The 23,589-nt window shown below is 38.3% G+C and overlaps 1 protein-coding gene across 4 annotated transcripts in view; it reads right to left on the bottom strand.

Moving 5' to 3' along the window:
- FNDC3B (fibronectin type III domain containing 3B) overlaps nucleotides 1-23,589 on the bottom strand; it is a 350,539-nt gene continuing 326,950 nt past the window's right edge. For 3 of the 4 annotated variants that reach the window (XM_056565195.1, XM_056565197.1, XM_056565196.1), the window contains 3 exons: nucleotides 10,233-10,399; nucleotides 6,619-6,746; nucleotides 1-1,658 (listed from right to left, as the gene is read on the bottom strand). In XM_056565195.1, the coding sequence (XP_056421170.1) occupies nucleotides 1,347-1,658; nucleotides 6,619-6,746; nucleotides 10,233-10,399 (607 nt within the window). In that variant the 3' untranslated portion in view covers nucleotides 1-1,346. The remainder of the gene's footprint in view (nucleotides 1,659-6,618; nucleotides 6,747-10,232; nucleotides 10,400-23,589) is intronic. The other variant, XM_056565194.1, reaches the window with a different exon arrangement.

Genomic DNA, 23,589 nt, shown 5'->3' with positions numbered 1-23,589 from the left:
AATAGAAGTAATTTACAAATCTGTTTAGCTTTCTGGCACCAGTTGATTTAAAAAAAAAAAATTCTACCAGAGTACCCCTTTAAGGGGGATATGATCAACTTATCTAAGTATATAAATGGCCCAATACAAAGAATATGGGAAAAAACTGTTACAGATAAAACCCCCTCCAAAGACAAGGCGGCACTCCCTCCATCTGAAGAAAAAAAGGTTTAGTTTCCCGAGATGACAAGCCTTCTTAACCATAAGAACTGTGAAGTTATGGAACAGTCTACCTCAGGAACTGGTCAAAGCAGGACCAGTTGTGGGCTTTAAACAAGGGTAGATAGATACAATTGTAGAATAAAATAACATTAATGTTTATGCAGAAACATAGATTCACATCCTGTCCCCTTTATCCGACCATACACCTTCCCTTCACCTCCTTGGTTGAACTTGATGGACAGGTGTCTTTTTTCAACCGTACTAACTATATATGTAATTTAATAACTATCTAAACCACACAGTGAGATATACTAAACTGTAAACTACAGTAAGTAATGATTTGGCTTGAACGTTATATTAGCTGCATTGGTTCAACACAAAGAAATTCTAAATTTTACACCCTAACAACTGCTATTACATTGGTTTTGAACATGCTGTTACTGCCAGCAACCATATACAGAAGACAACATAGCCTTAAAGCGCACTGAATTTTAAGGCACTATTTTCTTTTGCGTATATTGTATATCACTTAAGTTTGTAAACATGCAGTTAAGTTCCCTTCTTAAAAATAGCAATATCATATCAACTATATAAGCAATTTCAAGTTAAATACATGAAATTTCACAATACATTTTCTACATAAATGTTTGAATTTAGATTTCATTATTAAAAGCTAGTATATGTAGAACTCTCGCGTGTATGCATCTGTACCCATGTATGTACCTTTTTGCATGAATGTCTGTGTATGTCCATGTTTCTGTGGAAAGCCAAATTGATATACAAAGCTCGATCAAAAGCCACAAGTGTTTGGATTGCATTGAATTATTCTGCATTTTGACTGTTTGTTTAGAAACAAAGTCAACCACTAATTTGGGTAATGAAAATGAATCAGCTCAGGAACAGAACACTGCAGCTGCAGTTTATAGCGTTATATAGCTACGTAGCAAAAACAAATTTCAGCTATGTCCTGGGTCTACATTTCAAAAAGGTGCATCAAAACATTGAGAATGTATTGAAACAGTAAAAATATGAATATAAAATGTAGAACGGAAAATGTCTGTATTTATTTAAAAATGAATATTTGAATAAATGGATTATAATGTGCAGCATTATTTAAGTTTATATCTCTAACTTGTCTTCATGGTTTACTTCATAAAGAAGTACTGAAGTATAAAGGCAAATAAAATGGACAAGGTTGCAAAGCCTAAAACAATAAGAATTGCAAACTGTTCGTCAGTAGGCACCATGCCCTTGAGTTTTGAACGGTCAAGGTGTGATAGGTCCTCCGGCAACATGAGATCATTCCGTCTCATAATAAAAGATGCAGATGGACTGTAAGATCCACAGAGTTCCTGGGAAGTATCGATGCATCGACGACATACACAAACCCGAAATCTGTAATCCATATTAGCTTGAACACCTGAGATATGGAACGATGTGTCTTCTCCTTTGTACACCTGCAATATACAGTCTTTGTTAAAATGTGCTCTGCTGCATACAGGGACAGAAATTTAGACTGCATTCAGGTTGGAATATTTTAAAAACAGTCATACTGTATTTAGTAAAGATAAAACAGGCCAATACAATTACAAATATTGCAAATGGACATCCGTTTAACAAAATTAAACATTTTTCCTTTAATAAACTAATAAAGAAGATCCATTTTGAAAGCTTTTTGACAATTATTTTGTGGAATTGCAGAGAATCCTTTACAACTACAATTTCATCTGAATAGAGTGCTTTCCCTTATATAGGGAAATGTATACAGCCAATATTATTCAGAACCCAACAAAATCGTACCGCACAATGCTTATCCTCTGGACTGACAGAAATATAGACCACCCTGAGTTTGTTGGACAGAGTTTCAAACTATGGTGTAAACCCTATAAGAATCCCACACAGACTATATAAAATAATCTTTACATCCCTAGCTCTTTATTAACTACTTTTTTTCTCTCGAGTTTTTCTTCGGGGCAGGTTGAATTTTCATTGTTTAAATGATGGCACTACTGTGTTACCTTTCCCAACCGACAAAAATACATACATTTAAAGATATGGTTGGCTCCCCTCATGTGTTAAGGAAATAAAAATTCCCTAAATCATGCAATCCTGTGAAAAAGCATCTCAAAATGTGCATTGGGCTTTGCAAGGTACTATGCTCCAACACTGTAGGTAATCCCTATGTAGCATATCTGTGTGTATTAGTTATCTCAGGTAACCGGGTCGGATTGGCAATATGTATATGCCAGATGAATGTACTCTGCCTCTGTACCTCATGCTATTCATTTAAGTTGCACTAGCACTTTTGTATCATTAACTGTATCTTGGTGGTCTAGGCTTTGGGTTACAATTGTTATTTTGTCTGATCTCCAGTTTTTATTTTATTTTATTGAAATTAATAAAGACTACTTCTGGTGGTTGTCTTTTTGTACAATAAATCTGCATAAGTTTTAGTGACTAAATGAATGACTCTTGGAGATCACGTTCTAAAAAGAGTTCCTCTAATATCTTTCCCTGTCATAAATACTATAGAGCCATATCAAATTTTTTATTGGTCCCCACAGATCAGGAGAGCGAGCAGGGACAAGCGTGCTGTCCAATGCTATACACCCCGGCTCTCAACGATCTTTGTCTCGCTGCCCTATAGACTTATAATTACTAATAAAGATTGCCAAGAGATACCACAAGCTTATACTCGCTTGTTCTCCTGAACGGTGAGGTCTCAGCATTAAGACAGCGACTCAAAAACTTTTAACATGTCACTTTAAAACATCAAAGTGGTACCCGGTTGGCTAGGACCTCACTGCTATACAGCATGAAAAAATCTCTCATGACATGGAAGTAGCCCCTTAAACAACCAAATATTAGACATTCTGTCTTCTCTCCCTTTAAGCTTTTTTTTTTCATAACATGACAGATAATATTAATGTAGACGACTGGATTACAGCTGGTATTTCTTCAACTGCAGGCTTGTATGAAGATCAAAGGTTGTGCTCTTTCCAGGAGCTATCTGCCAAACCCGGCCTTCCCCGCAGTGCCTTTTACAAATATTTATATATATATATATATATAAACGTCACTCTCTATCGACCATTTATGTTGATGGACCATTAAGCTCCCACAAAGTTTTCCAATTCTTCTTTAATAAACCTAATGCTTAAAAAGGCATATCAATATTTTATGATTTGTTTAAAAAAAAAGTCTCCGTTCTGGTAGACCCCTATATTATAAGATGGGAATTGACTTGGATGAAACTTTTTCAAAAAGGCTCAAGGTCTTACATAGAGTAAAGTATATTTCTACAGGTGCTTTGCATTAGGAGATATCCAGGATAGGTAATAGGCTTGATTTGTTTTTCCAACTTTCTTGTAGTCTTGTGCTGCTTAGGTCTTATCTCATTGTTCAGCAGAATGTTTCCTGGTCATCACATCTTAGCAACAAAACTTTAAGCTGATCTACTCAAACATATGGGTTTTGCCTATAAAGCTACAGCCAGAACTATACCAATTTATAGAACATGCATTTTGCTAATTACTCAATTAGTCTCAAATCTTTGTCTCATCATTGTAGGCCAATGATATGATTTGCTAGCTGAACTACATTTTCAGATGTCCAGTAATTTAGTATATCATTATAATATGTTTTATTATCGGATATTACTTTCTTCCTCTCCTTTCAGGTTTTTTTTCATGTGCTTAATAATATCCTATTTTAAAAATTTCAACTATACTGAAATTATTGTGATTGTCACCTGACTTTTTTCCCCTTAGGGAAAACAGAAGTTATGCACTATAATCTGTGATTTTGACAAAAATTGCTGAAAGGTCAATAGTCACTATGGAGCCATAACCTTGGGAAAAATCTTGTACTTTATTTTATTGTTTTCAGAGGTTACAAAGTTCACATTGGTGTTTAGTTGCAATGAATTCTGTCATGGAGGGCCTGGGATCTAAGTTGAATTGAAGCAAATTGATGAGCATATTATGCGCTCTTATATGTGTGCTTAGCATGACATACAATTGCATTTGTTAACACACTTTCTTTTATCAGTGCAAACTGAAGTCACTTGTTATCTGGAAGAAGATACATAAGGCAGGGAGTGGGATTGATATTTTCCCCCATCTTGTAACAAGATAAAAATGTAAATTATGTATCTCAGAGCGCAAATGCCCCTTTGTTATGCAATTTCCACATTTCTGTGTCATACCGGAGATGCGTTTCGCGTGACAGGAGAAACTGAAATTGGCTAGCAATTTACTGACACTGTGGTTCAATTTATCATAATTCACATTTTGTGCTTGGATATGTGTTATTTTTATCTTGCTTTAATTCAGGTACATATGATGAGTCTTACCCTCTCATGTAAATTGCCCTATTTTTCAGACTCTCATTTTGAGGATCGTGGTAGATGGACAGCCAAATAATAATAATAATAAAAAATACGTAAAAAATAAATATATATAAATGTAATGTGCCATCATGGTGTATATTCGTTTTAAACATTGTATAGACTTTATGGGTCACAGAATATTAATTATATGATGTCTAAACCAGTATTACAACTGCAACGATAATATGAATGTTAAAATTGAAAAGTTCCTTAAAGGGGTATTCCGGCCTTAGACATCTTATAATCTATCCTTTGGATAGGGGGATAAGATGTCTAAGGCCAGAATACCCCTTTAATGTTTAACAAACACTGTAAATGGCTTCTTTATTTCAATTATGAGTAGTAAATCATAGAAGGCACCAAAGCATAAGAGCAAACTTGACAGCACAGTGGGTTTCTGGTTATCATGGCTTCGTTTTAACCCATTAAGGACCAAGCCCATTATGACCTTAAGGACAAGAGCGTTTTTTGCACATCTGACCACTGTCACTTTAAGATTTAATAACTCTATGATGCTCTTACTTATGAAATTGATTCCAAGATTGTTTTTTCGTGACATATTCTACTTTAACATAGTGGTAAATTTTTGTCGATACTTGCATAATTTCTTGGTGAAAAATTCAAAAATTTCATGAAAAATGAAATTTAATGTGAAATTTAATGGGAATTCCGTCTGTTCGTTCACACATTGGAAGTTCAGGTTTTGAGTGTATTTAAGGTGGTCATTCACCTTCAACAGCTGTGGGACGAAAGGCTTTCCCATACATATGCATGCTTTGTATGTGTTCTTAATGAAGAGAGTGGAATAAGCTGCTGCCAGACACCTTACCTCCCTTGAGAATAAAGGGATTGGTCATTGAAATCAAACATGCCTGACACTTTCAGTGAATCGGCACAACCTTAAACCCATGAGATAGTAGGCTAGTCATGACAAAAGTCGATGGGTGCATCTGATTTTGCTTTCTTATATGGGTAAACTTTGTATTAATGCTTACACCAGAAAAAAACTTTCAGAGAAAAGTTATAATATTTTTGTACAACGCTCTCAATTATTATTATGATTGTTTTTTTGTTTGAGCAAAATGTCCCAAATTTCTTAAGCAAAATGAGGCGTGCACATATATTGCGACTTTTTAACACCAGGAAGCTGGCCTGCAAGCCTTGATACATTCCTTTCTTTATATCACAACTAAATTTCTTCCAGAAACAACCCTGCTTGCCATTTATGGGCAGAGTATATAGTTATTCAGCTCAGCCTTATCTAAATAAGTTGGACTGAGCTGCAATACTCAACGCTGCCTATGGACAGGAGTGGCGCTGTTTCTGGATGAAAGTCGCCATGCTTTTTTAATTTCATACGACTACTTTCATAATGTGATAATAGCTACTAACCAGCAGTAATAAGAGTAGAGTGGAGTAATAAGAGTAGAGACACTAATAGGCATAGGACAAGCATGCAGAAAGATAATAAAAAATTATTTTGAGTATTATTTTAATGAGCAAAAATAATGACTTTAAGAGATATGATTGCGCTTCCGATATAATATTGTTTGTCCACTTATTTGAATTAAAGAATAGAATAATACTGTTATCTAGAACAATTAGGAAATTTTGCAAACGTGAAAATGAGATTTTATCCTAAAACTCTTTGGGGAATGGTAGTAATTTGCTGCTTGGGTTCTATGTACACTGTCTGGCTTCTGATTTTAGAGTTGAACGGCATGACATAGCATTGTCTTTCAAGGAATTAGTTTAATTACTATTCCTCCAAAGCTCAGGCAATGCGTCTTGTGGCTCATTACGAGCCTTCCATAGTTAAGATGAATGGTCAGACTAGACCAGTATATCAAGTAAGAAGACACTAAGTTCCTGCAGGAAAGACAACGAATAACGTAAAGATGGATCTACAGTTATTTCTGGTTTGATACATCTATAGTTTTTATTTTTAAATATCATTCAGAATAGGAAATAAATCTTGAGTACTAATGGTTAACAGGCTCCCTGGGTAACATAATAATTTTCCTTACCTGTTTATATTCTGACTCTCGGCCAACCTGTACTTGTAAAATGTATCCAACTGGATCCCCCTTCATAGGAGATACTGTCTCCCAGGCAATTTCACATGTGTTTCCTTCTAACTGTGTTACACGAGGAGCTGAAATTAAACCATTAAAAAATATTTGGTCACTAAAAAGTCAGAAAATTCCAGCACAAATTCAGGTTACCTGGTATCATCCTGCCCTACAGGACAAAAATGGTCCTAGACATAAAGGTCTAGGAAGCTGACACATGGGAATGATCTTGGCCACAACCTCACACCAAAGTCAGTGTGGTAAATCACCAATGACAACTAAGTTTCTACCGGAAAGCTGGTGTTTCCTATTTTCATTACTAAGATAATTTTCTTTACTGGTTACGTTACAATGAGTATGTGGAACTGGATTCTGTGAAATTGTGGAGTATTTATTGCCGTTGGTGATTTTTTCCATAAGAAAATGGTGTTTCTGCATTTTATGAACTAAAGAATATAAAGCAAAGCTAACTGGACATAATGTCACACAAAACGACAAAAAAGGGGATGGAAAAAATTATTGGCACCCTTTCAAAATTGTTGAAAACTAAGATTGTTTCAAGCATGTGATGCTCCTTTGAACTCACCTGGGTCAAGTAACAGGTCTGGGCAATATAAAAATCACACCTGAAAGCAGATCAAAAAGAGAGAAGTTCACAGTCTTTGCATTGTGTGTCTGTGTGTGCCACACTAAGCATGGACAACAGAAAGAGGGGAAGAGAACTGTCTGAGGACTTGAGAACCAAAATTGGAGAAAAAATATCAAGAATCTCAAGGTTACAAGTTCATCTCCAGAGATCTAGATTTGCCTTTGTCCACAGAGTGCAACATTATCAAGAAGTTTGCAACCTATGGCACTGTAGCTAATCTCCCTGGTCGTGGACGGAATAGAAAAACTGATGAAAGGTGTAAACGTAGGATAGTCCGGATGGTGGATAAACAGCCCCAAACAAGTTCCAAAGATATTCAAGCTGTCCTGCAGGCTCAGGGAGCATCAGTGCCAGCGCAAACTATTCGTCGACATTTAAATGAAATTTTAACGCTATGGCAGGAGACCCAGGAGTACCCCACTGCTGACACAGACATAAAAAGCAAAACTACATTATGCCAAAATGAACTTGAGTAAGCCAAAATCCTTCTGGGAAAACATCTTGTGGACAGAGGAGACCAAGATAGAGCTTTTTGGTAAAGCACATCATTCTACTGTTTACAGAAAATGGAACGAGGCCTACAAAGAAAAGAACACAGTACCTACAGTGAAATATGGTGTAGATTCAAAGATGTTTTGAGGTTGTTTTGCAGCCTCTGGCACTGGGTGCCTTGAAGGTGTGCAAGGCATAATGAAAACTGAGGATTACCAACGGATTTTGGGTCACACTGTACAGCCCAGTGTCGGAAAGCTGGGTTTGCATCCAAGATCTTGGGTCTTCCAGGAGGACAATGACCCCAAATATACGTCAAAACGCACCCAGAAATGGATGGCAAAAAAAGCCCTGGAGAGTTCTGAAGTGGCCAGCAATTAGTCCAGATCTAAATGCCATTGAACATCTGAGATCTTAAAATTGCTGTTGGGAAAAGGTGCCCTTCCAATAAGAGAGAACTGGAGCAGTTTGCAAAGGAAGAGTGGTCCAATATTCTGGCTGAGAGGTGTAAGAAGCTTATTGATGGTTATAGGAAGCGACTGATTTCAGTTATTTTTTTTACAAAGGGTGTACAACCAAATATTAAGTTAAGGGTGCCAATAATTTTGTCCAGACCATTTTTGGAGTTTGGTGTGACATTATGTCCAATTTGCTTTTTTTCCTCCCTTTTTGGCTTAGTTCCAATACACACAAAGGGAATAAACATGTGTATAGCAAAACATATGTTACTGCAATCCTTTTCTGTGAGAAATACTTCATTTTCTTGAAAAATTTCAGGGGTGCCAACATTTATAGCCATGACTGTACATACTGTTTCATACATGTAGCTGTAACTTAACTTATTTTAATTTTCAGCTTCTGCCCTTCTAGACATGGCTGAACAGTACTGATGACATCATCATGACAATGACATTTAGGCATTAAAATATAACCAGTAAAGATGTGTATCCTGCTAAAATGCTAATAATGCTGCAATGTGAAAAACGAATGAGTGTTCCTGAAACCTAAGAACTCCAGTACAATGAGGCAGACAGACATGGCTGCTAATGGATCTCAAACGACTTATTTTGCATTTGTATTAGACATACATACATAGCAGCTATGTGTATAACTTCTTGTTACTGGTTTATGCTGCTTGCATTATCATTGGCTGGCATGTTGTTTTTCACTTTACACATTTAAGTTTAATGGGTTAAAGTGAAGCTGTCATTATAAAGAAACTTTGTACATGTCCAAGGAATCACTAGGAAAGCTGAAGAGAAATGTGCAGCAGCATGCCTCCCTCCCGTGTTTATGCGAGGGAGACCGTCCCATAGACTTGCATTATAAGACCATCTCGGCCATGTGAGTCGGGAGATTACGTGCCCTTAGAGAATGCCAGGAAAGAAGGCATACACAGATCAAAAAACCTTTCCTGTTTCTATGACATATCATAATTAAAGAACAGCCACAAGACACTTATGTTACAGATGCAAATTAAATCCATAGTATACTGTAACTAGATACAGTGTGGCAGATTTCTTATTGCAAATGCACCTGGTGCAATTTATGCCCAGAAACCGCCATACATGGCCTACACCCAATTTATTATGTGTTTTACACCATTTTTAGAGACTTTTGTGCCTTGATGAAGAAGGAAAAGGTGTGGCCTAGTGGAGAACAGTAGGGATCGACCAATTACCGGTTTGGCCGATATTATCGGTCGATATTCATGATTTTGGACATTATCGGTAATTACCTTGCCGATAATACCACGCACCAGACTCTTTGGCCAGAGACCACCGCTGCCGCCACTGCCCCATTTTATAATTACCTCTTCTCGAGGCTCGGGGTCCGCGCCACTTCTGGCTCCTGCGACATCCTGTGCTATTGCTGTGCACTGCACAGCGCAATGATGAGTGACGTCCTCAACGCGACGTCACAGTCAGTGCGCACAGTGACAGCTCAGGACGCCGCCGGAGCCAGAATTAGCGCGGAACCCGGGAACATGTAATTATAAAACCGGTGATGGGGGAGGCAATGGGGCAGCGGTGGTGGTTGGACTAGGGAGGACCCCAGGACAGGCAGGGGGAGAGAAGCAAGCGGCGGCGGCAGTCTCTGGCCCCGCAAAAAGCCGCTGCAGTTCATTGATTTAAAGCGCCCGCTTTAAATCATTGATCTGCGGGGCCGGGGGGGGGGGGGGGGGTCGAATAGCTGATAACTTATACCGGAATATCGGTATAAGTTATCGGCTATCGGCCTGAAAGGTCGCAGATTCTAGGTATCGGCCCTAAAAAAATCGATACGGTCGATCCCTAGAGAACAGGACATGAAAATCATGTATCACATAACAGCTCGAGCTACTATGATACATCTGGCACAACCCTTCTTCAGTGTATAATAGATATTAATAGATAAGAAACAACATGTTGTTTAATGGACAGCTAACCTTTAATAGTTGGTGGCACTGATTTGGTTGTACTGAATGTGTAGACGTCAGAAAACGGTCCTTCCCCAGCATCATTCACAGCCTGGATTCTGAAGTTGTAGCAAGTGAACTCAGTCAGTCTCTGCACTTTATAGGTGTGGCTTGGACCCCGGTAAATAGGAAGAAACCTACAAAAGAAAAATGACATATGTTCATGCTATCATGCTGGTGGTTGGGAATGGATCAAGCATTCTAACACAATAGACTTCTAGAAACTGTAGAAAGTAAAAGTAACCACAAGACTGCTTGTCATGAACAGCACTGATGTTACAACTCCAGAACTCCTGCTATGTGGGACTATGAAGGTTTAAACAGTAGGGCAAACAAAGGATCACATCAGAAAATAATACAAAATATCCTGGGTAAACAGAAAGACAAAAGGATTATTTGACTTTTATGTTAATGTGAACATAAAATCCACTAGAAGGCCTTTAATAGTAAATTACAGAATAACACAAGATCTCACATAAAGCCAGAAAAGCCAAAGGAATGACGGCAATTCAAACAGAGATAACAATAGATTTTGTTTAGAAAATATCGGATGTTAGGCTGGAACTGAAGGATCAGAATGAGCAATTTTCATTTCTCATGCTACATTAATAACAAAGATGAGGCTTTATAAATCCTCAAGTTATAAAATAAAGGAGAAATGCAGGATGTATTAATCATTACAACACTGACCTTTAAGATATTAAAGACTACTTACAAGCACAATGATCTGTGTAAAGGAAGACACCATTCTCAGCTCCACACATATACAACATGCTTACATTACACTAAAGTTCATCTAGCACTGTGCAGTGATATACAGATTTGTAATAAGAAGGGATACACAAGAGCAATTTTGGAATTGATATTTTTTATGTATATACCATTCATCTGACGAGATCTTAAACAATATATTTCAATAGATCGGACATTTCCGCATAACGGGCCTTGGAGCTGGTAAGGATACCTCCAGCTGTCATTTCCACTAATCAGACCTCACAATCGTGCTGAGGGTGGTCCGATGAGTGTCCCCAAAGTCAGCAAATGCTTTAAATGTCAGTATTGGCTGGCATCTAAAAGATTAATGGTGGGCATCAGCGGAATCAGCAACCGACACACATTGCGTATGAAGCGAGCACTGATCCAGCACTTGCCTTATGTGCATTCCGTTAATGTACGTCATGGTGTGTAAAGTACCAGGACCCTATGACATAAATTTACATCATGTGTCCTCTAAGATTCTTGGATTTTTGACAGAATTTTCATTGTGGCTAGTGACTAGTGTTGGGGCAGAATGATGATTGTTACAATATATTTGTTATTTTGAGAATAAAACTGTACATCTGTCCTTGTTATGTAATATATATTATCTTTCCATATTATATTCTGAACTTGGATCTCTAATATGTATATAAGCTATATGTATCTATGTGTGCATAATCACTCCCTCCCCTACATTTCCAAGGTGTATTTGTGTGCCTTAAAAAAATTACCATAGCCCTTTAATTAAAGTCCTCATCCACCATTTTAAAACACACTGCAAGATGACAGCCTGGCTTTCCCTGCAGAGGCAGTGTGTAAAAATCCACTTTAATGGACTCTTGCATGTTGTATTTTGTAAATGTGCAACAATGGATTTAAATAGATAAACGCTAATAATTTGGTAAAATAAATACATAACGTTTTAGTGGTCACAGCTAATAAATAGATGGATTATAGGATTTGGCATGATTCTAAATCCATGAAAGACACATGAAAAAGATCAACAAACAATGTGCACAAGGTTGTAGCACATAAAACCATAAAACCAAAGTAGCAAAGCACATACGGGATGCAAACGTGTGTCCCAAGCAAAACACTTAAGTCATGTTCTGTTCTGAAATTGCAGAACATTTAACATAAAAGCCGATTAAAGACGTATCCATTAATGTCACAGTAAGTTTACACCCACTTATTTTCTTGTGACAAGAGGCGTTGAGATTTACTTAAAACCCACTGAATATTGTGAACATATTAATACAGGTCTTTATATTTCTCTATCCATCTCTGAATGCAGATAAAAATTATAGAACATCAAGGACACAATTGTATTAAAAACTTAACAACTGGTTTCATAGGACTTGACTGTAGCAGTCAAGTCATTTTCTTTTAACGGCTTTTTGCATATAATACAATGCATGGCTAGGTTCACACAGTGTATCTTCGGCTGGAAAAAATACGACCTAAAATCAGAAGATTTTCTATTGATGAATGTGGGGAAATAATACCTACATACATGTAGACATACTGGATATGTTTTGGCCAATGTTGCCCTTATAGAAGTTTATAGGTGAAAAAATGCCACAAAGTAAGGTAAAAAACACAAGCCCATGCTGCGATTTTAAGAAAACCACCACTGTGCCAATAAAAGGGTGAAAAACACAAAAAAATACTATTAAGGTATGGAGTTTAATATTTCCCAGCTAACATCGGGCCGCAGAGTTTTTGGTAACATTTTTTGGACAAATCCAGCTTGTCTGTCTCCTAATGAAAGTCTTTGTTTTGAACACAATATTTTAGGAATTTGTAATTTTTTTCAAGAATAAGAGTAATGAATTGGTCCCACAAATACAACTGGCACCAATGACTGGGACATATTTATTCCTAATGCTGTCTTTGGCACTGACACCTAATGTACCCCAATTTGGACCATAGAGGTAATTTATCAACGCAATTACACAGATTTTGTAACCAAAAGACATACACAACATTTCTTTTCTGCAATGCTGGAATGTGTCTGAAAAATTGAGAAAAAAAAAATAGCATAGATCTCAGAAAGGTGAACAGGGCATCTTTTGCACCTGAATTTATAAAGACGTGCATCTGTCATCTCTGTACGAGGTATGAAGGTGCAGACACCAATAGTTAGGGTATAAGGAGATGAAACAGACAGCACCTTTGCCCGCAGCTTAAATATAAATGGAAATCAGAAGGTTTTCTTGTGTTTTAGTACAACATATAGAACAGCATCCCGTATAGATTTATGTCGTATTAACCAGACAGCCTCACAAATTACTATTGGTATGAAATATGAATCTGTCAATCTCAGACCATTTCCCAATAAGAGTAATGCTTGCAGACCATAGATCACTTAAGACAATACCATGGGAGTTCAAATCAAACCCTCTCTGTTTAGTGGTTTTTGATTGGGATGAGTTCATAATGTCAGAGATCCTGGACTTTTGGGATAGGAATAAGGACTCTCTAAAAGACTCTCTAAAAGCCTTTATTAGAGGTTTATTATTTAAAGAAATCTTGGCCAAAAAGAAATCTTTTTGTAAGACAGAAAATAAAGTATCAACTAGAGAGGGAATATGAGGAGAGACCTGGGGTACACATTTTTGAAATCAGAAACAAAAAGAAATTACGGATTATCTAACTACTTATTTTATTTTAAAGAGTAGCTCCCACCATCTGTTTTTGTTTTCTTCTGTCCCTACCCATTGTTAATCTATCCTTAACCCCCTCCTTGCCTTTAAAAAACTTTTTCTCAACTTACCAAGTCGCCATCTTCATCTTCTTTCTTGCTGAGCTGTTCTCTCTCGGAAGCCGGCTTCCCCAGAAGGCGCAACGTCACTGACGCCTGCTAGGCGCCGACTTCCACCCTCACTTCATCTATGCTGTGCTCCTGTCGGGAGCGCGCATAGATCAGCGAATCGCAGGCTGGTCCGGGGTCTCCTCCTCCCTGTTTAGCAGTGCATGTGCTACCCAGGGAGGAGGAGTATAGAAGTAGCATGCCTATAAATAACATATATACACCTGCCGAGACCCTGTAAAGTTGTAGTGGAGCTTTTTAGCGCGGCACTGATAATTAGTGTGCGCGCGCTTTCTCCACTTTACATGCCGGGGGCGGGGATGGGCTGCGCGTGAATCTAAGCAGCCAATGTGCGCAGCCCCGGCGTTCACTGCACTCACTCCTGCCTGCCTGTACAGCCGGCATCGGTCCGAATTCAGGCGTGACGTCATGCCACTAGGAGGGAGACCCCTAGTGGCCGGTTTTCAAATGTAAAATACACCATAATAATAAAAAAAAATTATAATAATGAAACTATATTAGAGATATGTTGTAGTACATAAGTACTACAACATATAAAAAAAAAAAAAGTTGTGAAAGTGCCCATTTAAATAATTTTTTTCAGGGGGTGAATCGATTTGTAGAAACAGGGAAGTTGGGCAAGTTCTTGGCTAAACTAGTGAAAACTCAGAGGAGTAAGAATATAATAGATACATTGGGGGAGATTTATCAAAGGATTTAGACTGGTTTTTCTTGTCTAAATTTGTCGCACAGAAAGTCGCAGTCTAAATATGTGCGACTTTTCTGCGACTTTTGCTCTAGAGGATTTTTAGAACATGATGCATGCAAGTCTATTTTAGACTGAAATGCATTGAAAAATGCATTGGTGCTGAATTTATCAAAAGCGACTTTTCAGCGACAAGTCGCATAGGCTGAAAGTACGCCGAAATGTCAGACCATGTTGGAGCAGGTTTAAATATATACTAAAGCATAGATCATGCAGTCTGTGCACAGAATTTATCAAGAGCTGTGCGCCATTTGATAAATTAGGTGCACAATAGACCAGACTAACCCTCTGTAGTTTGGTCTATATTGATGCGGGACATAGACAACTTTGATAAATATCCCCCATTGTCTTCAGATAATGGTGAAAGTATCGGTGATCCATAAAGTACTAAAAATAAATTTTTTGAGTATTATGCCTCTCTTTATAGGTCCAACTCTTTAACGGGGGATGTAGAAAATGCTGAATTTTTTGGAGAAATTAGATATTCCTAAATTGAATAAGACACAATGTGAAACCTTGCATGAAAGCATCACTTGTGAGGAAATTAATCAAATAATTAGAACTGCTCCCATGGGTTCCACTCCGAGTCCTGATGGGATCCCTTTTGAATTTTATAAGAAAAATATTGGTATTTTTGGTCCCCTTTTAACATCGATTTTAAATTTGCTTCCTGATTCGATGTTGGAAGCTACTATTATAATGATATTAAAAAAAGATAAAGACCCTACGAAAATAGAATTGTATAGACCAATCTCCTTAATAAACAGGGATGCTAAGATTTTCTCAAAGGTTTTAGCAGCCCGTCTGGCTAGAGTTATCCCAAATTTAATACATGAAGATCAAAATGGTTTCATACCCAGGAGATACATGGGAACTTGTCTTGAGCGGGTCTTTTCTTGTATTCAGTTAGCTGGTGGGGGGTCCCCACTCTATCCTGTCTTTGGACGCCATAAAGGCGTTCGACATGGTAGAGTGGGGCTTCTTCTGGAGAATGTTGGTAGCATTCGGGTTTAGTACCCAGTATATTGACTGGATCAAACTGTTATATAAAAATCCTAAAGCCAGGTTAAAAGTTAATGATCGAGTGTCCTGCAGTTTACCCCTTGGTAGGGGTACCAGGCAAGGTTACCCACTGTCGCCAATGCTATATGCCCTCTATGCGGAGCCACTAGCCATGGCTATTAGAAGGATTTGAAGATAAAGGGTTTTGGTATTAAGGGCATTGAAGAAAAGGTGTCTTCATATGCAGACGACACGCTTTTATTTATTCATAACCCAGAGGTTGGAGTAGGAGAGGTGAGAGGCAAGAAGTAATGAAAAAATTCAACCAATATAAATATCTAGTGGGACTTATTATTAACTGGAGTAAGTCATCACATCTTGCAATAAATCACCAAACATCTTATTTATATATGAAGGTGGTATCTAAGGATTCACCATTAGAATATTTAGGATTAAAATTCCCCCTTAATATATAGGATTTTATAAAACTTAACCCCCTTAAGGGCGCCGGGCGTATCCATATGCCCCTGTTTCAAAGTCCTTAAGGACTGTGGGCGTATGGGTACGCCCGTGGGAATTCCGGTCCACACCGCTCGCCGACCGGGGTGACTGCTGAAATCTATCAGCAGGCATCCTGTGCAAACCCCTGGGGGGTCCTGAGACCCCCCATGTCGGCATGTCAATTCAGACCAGTGATTTGCAGCGATTCCGGGTCAATCGGGTCTCTGGTGACCCGGAAAAAAAGGGTGAATGGGGCTGTCTGAGACAGCCCCATTTACCCTTACCCAGCAGAAGTGAGGTGGCACAGGTGCCGCCTCACGATTGGTCAGAACGACCGACCAATCACGACCCTGCTGGGCGGTGATCGGGATGGCGATCATGGCGGAGATCAGGGCCGGCGGGGGTCTCCTACCTTTCCCTGGTCCAGCAGGGGTCACCTCAGGAGTGGTGGCGGCGACAGGAGCAGTAGGATTGATGGCAGCAGCTGCGGCGGTCCAGGTGGCAGGATACAGCTGGAGGTGAGGCCTGTTCACCTCCTGCTGTTGCTTAGCAACAACTCAGCATGCAAAGCCAAAGGGCATGCTGGGAGTTGTAGTTTTGCAACAGCTGGAGTTCAAACTACAACTCCCAGCATGCCCTTTGTAAGTATGTGCATGCTGGGGGTTGTAGTTATGCAACAGCTGGAGGCACATTTTTTCTATTTATATTCTATTTCTCTTTCTATTCATTTTTTCTATTCAAATGGCATGCTGGGAGTTGTAGCAGTGTGCCTCCAGCTGTTGCAAAACTACAACTCTCAGCATGCCCTTCGACTGTCAATGCATGCTGATTATTGCAGTTTTGCAACAGCTGGAGACACATTGGTTGCGAAACTGAGTTTGTTACCTAACTCAGTATTTTGCAACCAGTGTGCCTCCAGCTTTTGCAAAAATACAACTCCCAGCATGCACTAAAACTGCACATGCTGGGAGTTCTAGTTTTGCAACAGCTGGAGGCACACTGGTCGCGAAACACTGAGTTAAGTAACAAACTCTCAGTGTTTCGCAACCAATGTGCCTCCCGCTGTTGCATAACTACAACTCCCAGCATGTATGGTCTGTCAGTGCATGCTGGGAGTTGAAGTTTTGCAACAGCTGAAGGTTCCCCCATGTGAATGTACAGGGTACATTGACATGGGTGGGTTTACAATGAGTTTTCTGCTGCAAGTTTGAGATGCAGCAAATTTTCCGCCGCAGCTCAAACTCCCAGTGAGAAACTCACTGTAAACCCACCTGTGTGAATGTACCATAAAAACACTACACTACACAAAATAAAAAGTAAAACACTACATATACGTATACCCCTACACATTAACCCCCCCCCCCCAATTAAAAAAAGAAATACATCTTGTACGGCACTGTTTCCAAAACAGAGCCTCCAGCTGTTGAAAAACAACAATTCCCAGCCACTGACTGTCCAGGCATGCTGGGAGTTTTGCAACAGCTGGATATACCCCATTTGGGAAACACTGGCATAGGGTATTTTTGTGGCAGATTCAAATCCCTAATTTAGGCCTCAAATGAGCATTACGCTCTCTTGCTTTGGAGCCCTGTCGTATTTCAAAGCAACAGTTTAGGGCGACATATGGGTTATCTCCGTACTCGGGAGAAATTTACTGGGTCTACAAGAACATGCGAGTGTAAAAAATGAAGATTTTGAATTTTCTCCTTCACCTTGCTGCTATTCCTGTGAAACACCTAAAGGGTTAATACACTTTCTGAATGTCATTTTGAATACTTTGGGGGGTGCAGTTTTTATAATGCGGTCATTTATGGGGTATTTCTTATATGAAGACCCCTCACATCCACTTCAAAACAGAACTGGTCCCTGAAGAATTCCGATTTTGAAAATTTTGTGAAAAATAGGAAAATTGCTGCTGAACTTTGAAGCTTTGAATCCACCACAAAACGGAAAAAAAAATAATTGTGCGGCAAAATCGAAGAAAAAACACCATTTTGTAACTTTTGGGGGCTTCCGTTTCTACACAGTGCATATTTCGGTAAAAATGACACCTTATCATTATTCTGTAGGTCCATACGGTTAAAATGATACCCTACTTATATAGGTTTGGTTTTGTCGTACTTCTGGAAAAAATCATAACTACATGCAGGAAAATTTATATGTTTAAAAATGTCATCTTCTGACCCCTATAGCGTTTTTATTTTTCCTTCTACAGGGTGGTATGAGGGCTAATTTTTTTGCGCAGTGATCTGAAGTTTTTTTTGGTACAATTTTTGTTTTGATCTGACTTTTTGATCACTTTTTATTCATTTTTTAATGGTATAAAAAGTGACCAAAAATAAGCTTTTTTGGACTTTGGAAATTTTTTGCGCGTACGCCATTGACCGTGCGGTTTAATTAAGGATATATTTTTATAGTTTGGACATTTATGCACCCGGCGATACCACATATGTTTATTTTTATTTACACTGTTTTATTTTTTTAATGGGAAAAGGGGGTTGATTTAAACATTTATTAGGGAAGGGGTTAAATGACCTTTATTAACACTTTTTTTTTGCAATGTTATAGCCCTCATAGGGACCTATAACACTGCACACACTGATCTTTTACACAGATCACTGGCGTGTATTAATACACGCCAGTGATCAGTGTTATAGCGGCATATCGTGGGAGCCGGCGGAGCACGTAAATATACGTCCTTCATCGTTAAGGAGTTAAGGTGAAAAAGGGTGCAGCCCTTAAGGGGTTAAAGGGGTATTCCAGGATTTTTTTTTATTTGACTATGCTACAGGGGCTGTAAAGTTAGTGTAGTTCATAATATAGTGTCTGTACCTGTGCGTGACGGTTTTCTCCCAATTCTTCTGTGATTTTCACCCCAATATTTATTTTTAAGAGCATACAAAATGACTGTTGTCTCAGATTTTTCCCAGGTTGCAATGCGGCTGAGACCTGACCTCACTAGTCAGCTGATGGCAGGGAGCCTGTCTGCTTCAAAGGGTGGAGGGACGGCTTGGTGGGAGAGAGATCAATCTGCAACTAATGCAACAGCTGTAGGCACCCTGATTGAAAACCACATGTCTTTTGAATGGATGCAGCTCATTTATGTTTCAATGGGTGGGGTGGCTGATGTGTGGGAAGGAGGAAAATAGAATTGTGGGATTTGTAGTAAAAAAAAAAAAAGAAAAGTCAAACAGGAAATACAAGTTCACAAAAAGCTAGCCACAGTGTTCTGGTAATCTCATGACATAGCCATTTAGCCCCAAGACAAGCGCAGATCCTTCCTAAGCATGTCCATTACTGTCTGTCAGGTATGTACTAAAATCACCTTATGGTGGATAACCCCTTTAAATGTAAAACCTTTATGGAAAAAAAAAAAGATATGGGCTAAGCTCCCTCTATCTATGTCAGACAGGGTAGGACTTATTAAAATGATCCTTCTTCCTCAGATTTTGTCTGTCATTTTTGCAGCCCCTGTTTGGATTCCGGTGCTTTGGTTTAAAAAGAAAATGGAACTTATCTTGAATAAGGCTCAAATATCGGACCCTCACGGCTCCAGTAGAGCGAGGTGGGTTGATACTCCCAAATTTCTTTCGGTACTTTTTGGCAAAATAGATGGAGAGAATCAAAAATTGGAAGAAGAATTATGTTATGTCGTACATAAAAAATAATGTGAATAATGAATGCAGCACTTTTTTTTGAAGTTTTAGAAGGTAGCGGGATCGATATTAAGAATTTTTCGTATGGTAGGTTAATTGGTAAAGCATGGTTAGAAGTGAAAGAACAGTTGACTGGTAGCCTGCCGTATACACCTTTATGGAAGAATAGAAATTTGTTCGAATTTCAGAGTATTCCAGACACTACATTTTGGGTTTCACACGGGGTAGATAAAGTTAGGCAAATAGTTAGGCAAAGTAAAATATTATCCTTCGAAGAAATGAAGACAGAATTCGGCATCATAGAAAAACACCGGTTTAGATATTATCAAATTTGGCACACGTTTAAACACTCGGATAATAAATGGTTTAATATTAATGAACATGAAGTAATGCATTTCATTAACAACAATCAATGTAAAAAGAAAGACATGACAGCTATGTATAAAATATTGGGGTTGCGCCAAAGTCGAAATCAATTGGATAGAATTGCAATAAAGTAGAGGGGAACGATTGATGGAGTAAGAGAATATTTTTTGGAGTGAGATCTGTAAAAATATTGACAAAATCTCCATTAATATGCAGAATAGACTCACACAATTGTGGATTATTTGGAAAACATATATCTCCCCTCTGGATATTGGCAAATTTGGCTCAAAAGAGGTTTGGAAAAAAGGTTTATGATATCATCCAGAATAAAGTAGGATATAGACCTTCTCATACTTTGGCCTGTGCAGTACTGGGTGAGAAAGTACAAAAAACAACAATTTTGTTAATTTGTTTAATATATTTAATGCTATTAAAACTATTTAATTCTGGTTTGTATGTCTTTGATGTATTATGGAAAAAATTTTTCTTTTCTGTGCACAATTTTATGGTAAAATAAAATGTAATTAAAAAAATAAATAAAATAAAAACCCGCAGCTTGTTAACTTATATTACTGTTGTTATGGAATTTTACCTAACAGCTAAAGAGGCTGGCCAAGTCGCAGCGGCACCCCTTCTCCCTGCACTAACCCTCATGCTTAATGAAAATGGCTCCCGGCTAGAAGTAGATCAGGGCAAGGAGGAGCTGTGCCATTGAGTCTTGGCCAGCCTCTTCGACTTTTCAGCAGAATTACCAAACAGCGATGAAAGTTTACAAGCTGGGTGCAAAATTACCATCTATTTAATCCTTTTATTCCCTGAATTTTGGTATCTGCACTTGTACAGAGGTGACAGATGCACTTTAAGATTGGGGTCCAAAATGCTGGTCTAAGGAAATTCCCCCTAACATTTAGTAGATTTCTTGAATCTGATTTCTGTATTGGAGAATCTTTATTCATAAAATATCCCATATAAGCCGCAGCAAATAACTAGCTTATCACAGACAATAATAAACATATAACAATACAACACTTATTTACAATACATACAGTAAGTGGATAATACAACTATGGAAAACAGTTAATCCATGGGGAGTACCGGGTGTCGAACATCCACTGATCACATTTAGATGACCTATCCTGAGGATATGCTTCATTGGCATTGAACTCGATCATATGATCCAATATAACTGTAGAACTAAGAATCCATTTACAGTAACTATATTTTATATATATGTATATATGTGTGTGTCAGTTTATGTAAAGTGCGCTGTTTTTTTATACACAAAGTCAAAGTCCATTACATATCTGGGGTCCCCAACCAACCCACCCAATTGTACTTTGAAGTACATATGAAATACAAATATTAGCACTATTAGCTCTGATGTCATAGAACCTTTTGTGTTAAAAACAAAGCTATTCTCCAGTTAAGTGGTTTCTGTATTATTCCATGCATCAGACACAATTCTTCTTTATACATGTTACACTGTTTTAATTATACATCATTCCCTATTTGTTATGTTAAAAATAGCATGATGGTGCTGAACTACAAATTTCAGCATGACATTTACATGCATTTCTTCCTGGAATGTATGAGATGAGACTATCCGGCAGTTTACTAAATAAGCTCTGTAAATATGTCATCAAAATATTCAAATTCTCTCTTCAGCGAACATGAAATGAACAGTTCTGCTTACAAAGTCCAGCGGAGACCAACCGTGAGATAATGGTGTCACCTTGTTAAATAACAACATTAATCTTTCACAAGTGTTTAGAGCTCTCACTTCAAGCCAAAATTTCAATCCAAAAATTGACTCCATATATCAAGGTTCAGCTATGTGGATGTATCATTATTATCATTTGTGCTGCCAGAGGAGACGTGATGAGGGGTTGTTTGTTGTTTAACAGCATAAAGTTTAAAAAAAAGTCATTTTAAAGGGGTACTCCGGTGGAAAAACTATTTTTTTTTCTTTTTAAATCAACTGTTGCCAGAAAGTTAAACATATTTGTAAATTACTTCTATTAAAAAATCGTAATCCTAGCTGCTGAATGCTACAGAGGAAATTCCTTTCTTTTTGGAACACTGATGACATCGCGACCACAGTGCTCTCTGCTGACACCTCTGTCCATTTTAGCAACCGTGCATAGCAGATGTATGCTAAGGGCAGCATGGTGGCTTAGTGGTTAGCACTGCTGCGTTGCAGTGCTGGGGACTTGGGTTCAAATCCCACTAAGGACAACAATAAATAAAGACTTATTATTATTATTATAATAACATCAGCAGAGAGCAGTGTGTTCGTGATGTCATCAGAGAGCATTCCAAAAAGAAAAGAATTTCCTCTGTAGTATTCAGCAGCTAATAAATACAGGAAGGATTAAGATTTTTTAATAGAAGTAATTTACAAATATGTTTAACTTTCTGGCACCAGTTGATTTAAAAAAGAAAAAAACAATTGTTTTTCCACCGGAAACACCAGTAGAAAGCTTTCTATTATAGCCATTCTTGGAACACTACATATACAGAACATACTATGTTCCACCCAAATGGGTCGGAGTACCTGCCTAGTATCCAGTTATAGAGTCTTGAGTTAGCAAAGTTAGGCACCCTGCCGCCAGGCGTGCCGGGGACAATAGAGGGGGAAAAAAAATACTGCTTGCACCGTCTTTCTCTCCCGCTATTCTGGTCATGGAAGCCCGACAGACCCTATAATAGTAAATTGGAGCCATTAGACATTAACAGCCATTCTTGATGGGGTGCAATGGCAGTGTGAAAGGGGCCTAATATGTAGATTTAGCGTGAACACATACAGGAGTACAAATACCCTCTGTAGGTACAAGTGGTGCAAATCTAAGAACAAATAAGTTGTGTCTTAGGGCCATATTAGATGTCCCAAGCCTCCCTGTAAACGAGCATAATGATCTTATAGATCACCGTGCGCTTACAGAGCCTATCAGGTGGCTCCAGCATTGGGAAGGGAGCTGGACCATTCGTGGAGCCCATTGCAGCTATCAGTTGATGAACAAGCAAATTCCTTTCTTGTTGGTCAGCTGATCTTGGGCCCTATAACAATGCAATGTGGGCCAGTTTGGTCATTATACATCCTGTATTACATGCATGCCTGAAAAAGGCTGCACAGGCAGCCGAAACGTTGCTCTTGTATTTCTGATATGGAAAAAAGCCACCTTTTTTTCACTATTTTTGGAGTGCTGCAACTATCTTCTGCTGCTGCATCCTGTATTACAGGATACTTATTTAAGTAGATTTGTTAATTGTTACAGGAAGAATATGTGCAAAAAGTGCATCTTACTCTTTATCCTCATAACTGTTTAACGCTTCTTTTTGTACCTTACATTTTTTGTCGCTGTTTTGAATATAAGAAGTGATTGCTAGGGTTGTTTGCTAGCTACGACCCTGGTTAATGTCAAGGGACAATTCTAAGTAAATAGTTTTTTTTTTTTTCCAGAGAAG

Source organism: Hyla sarda, chromosome 3 (assembly GCF_029499605.1).
Source record: "Hyla sarda isolate aHylSar1 chromosome 3, aHylSar1.hap1, whole genome shotgun sequence".
Classification (NCBI taxonomy): Eukaryota; Metazoa; Chordata; class Amphibia; order Anura; family Hylidae; genus Hyla; species Hyla sarda.
The sequence above is the reverse complement of the archived record's forward strand: the minus strand, read 5'-3'. Positions and strand labels throughout refer to the sequence as shown.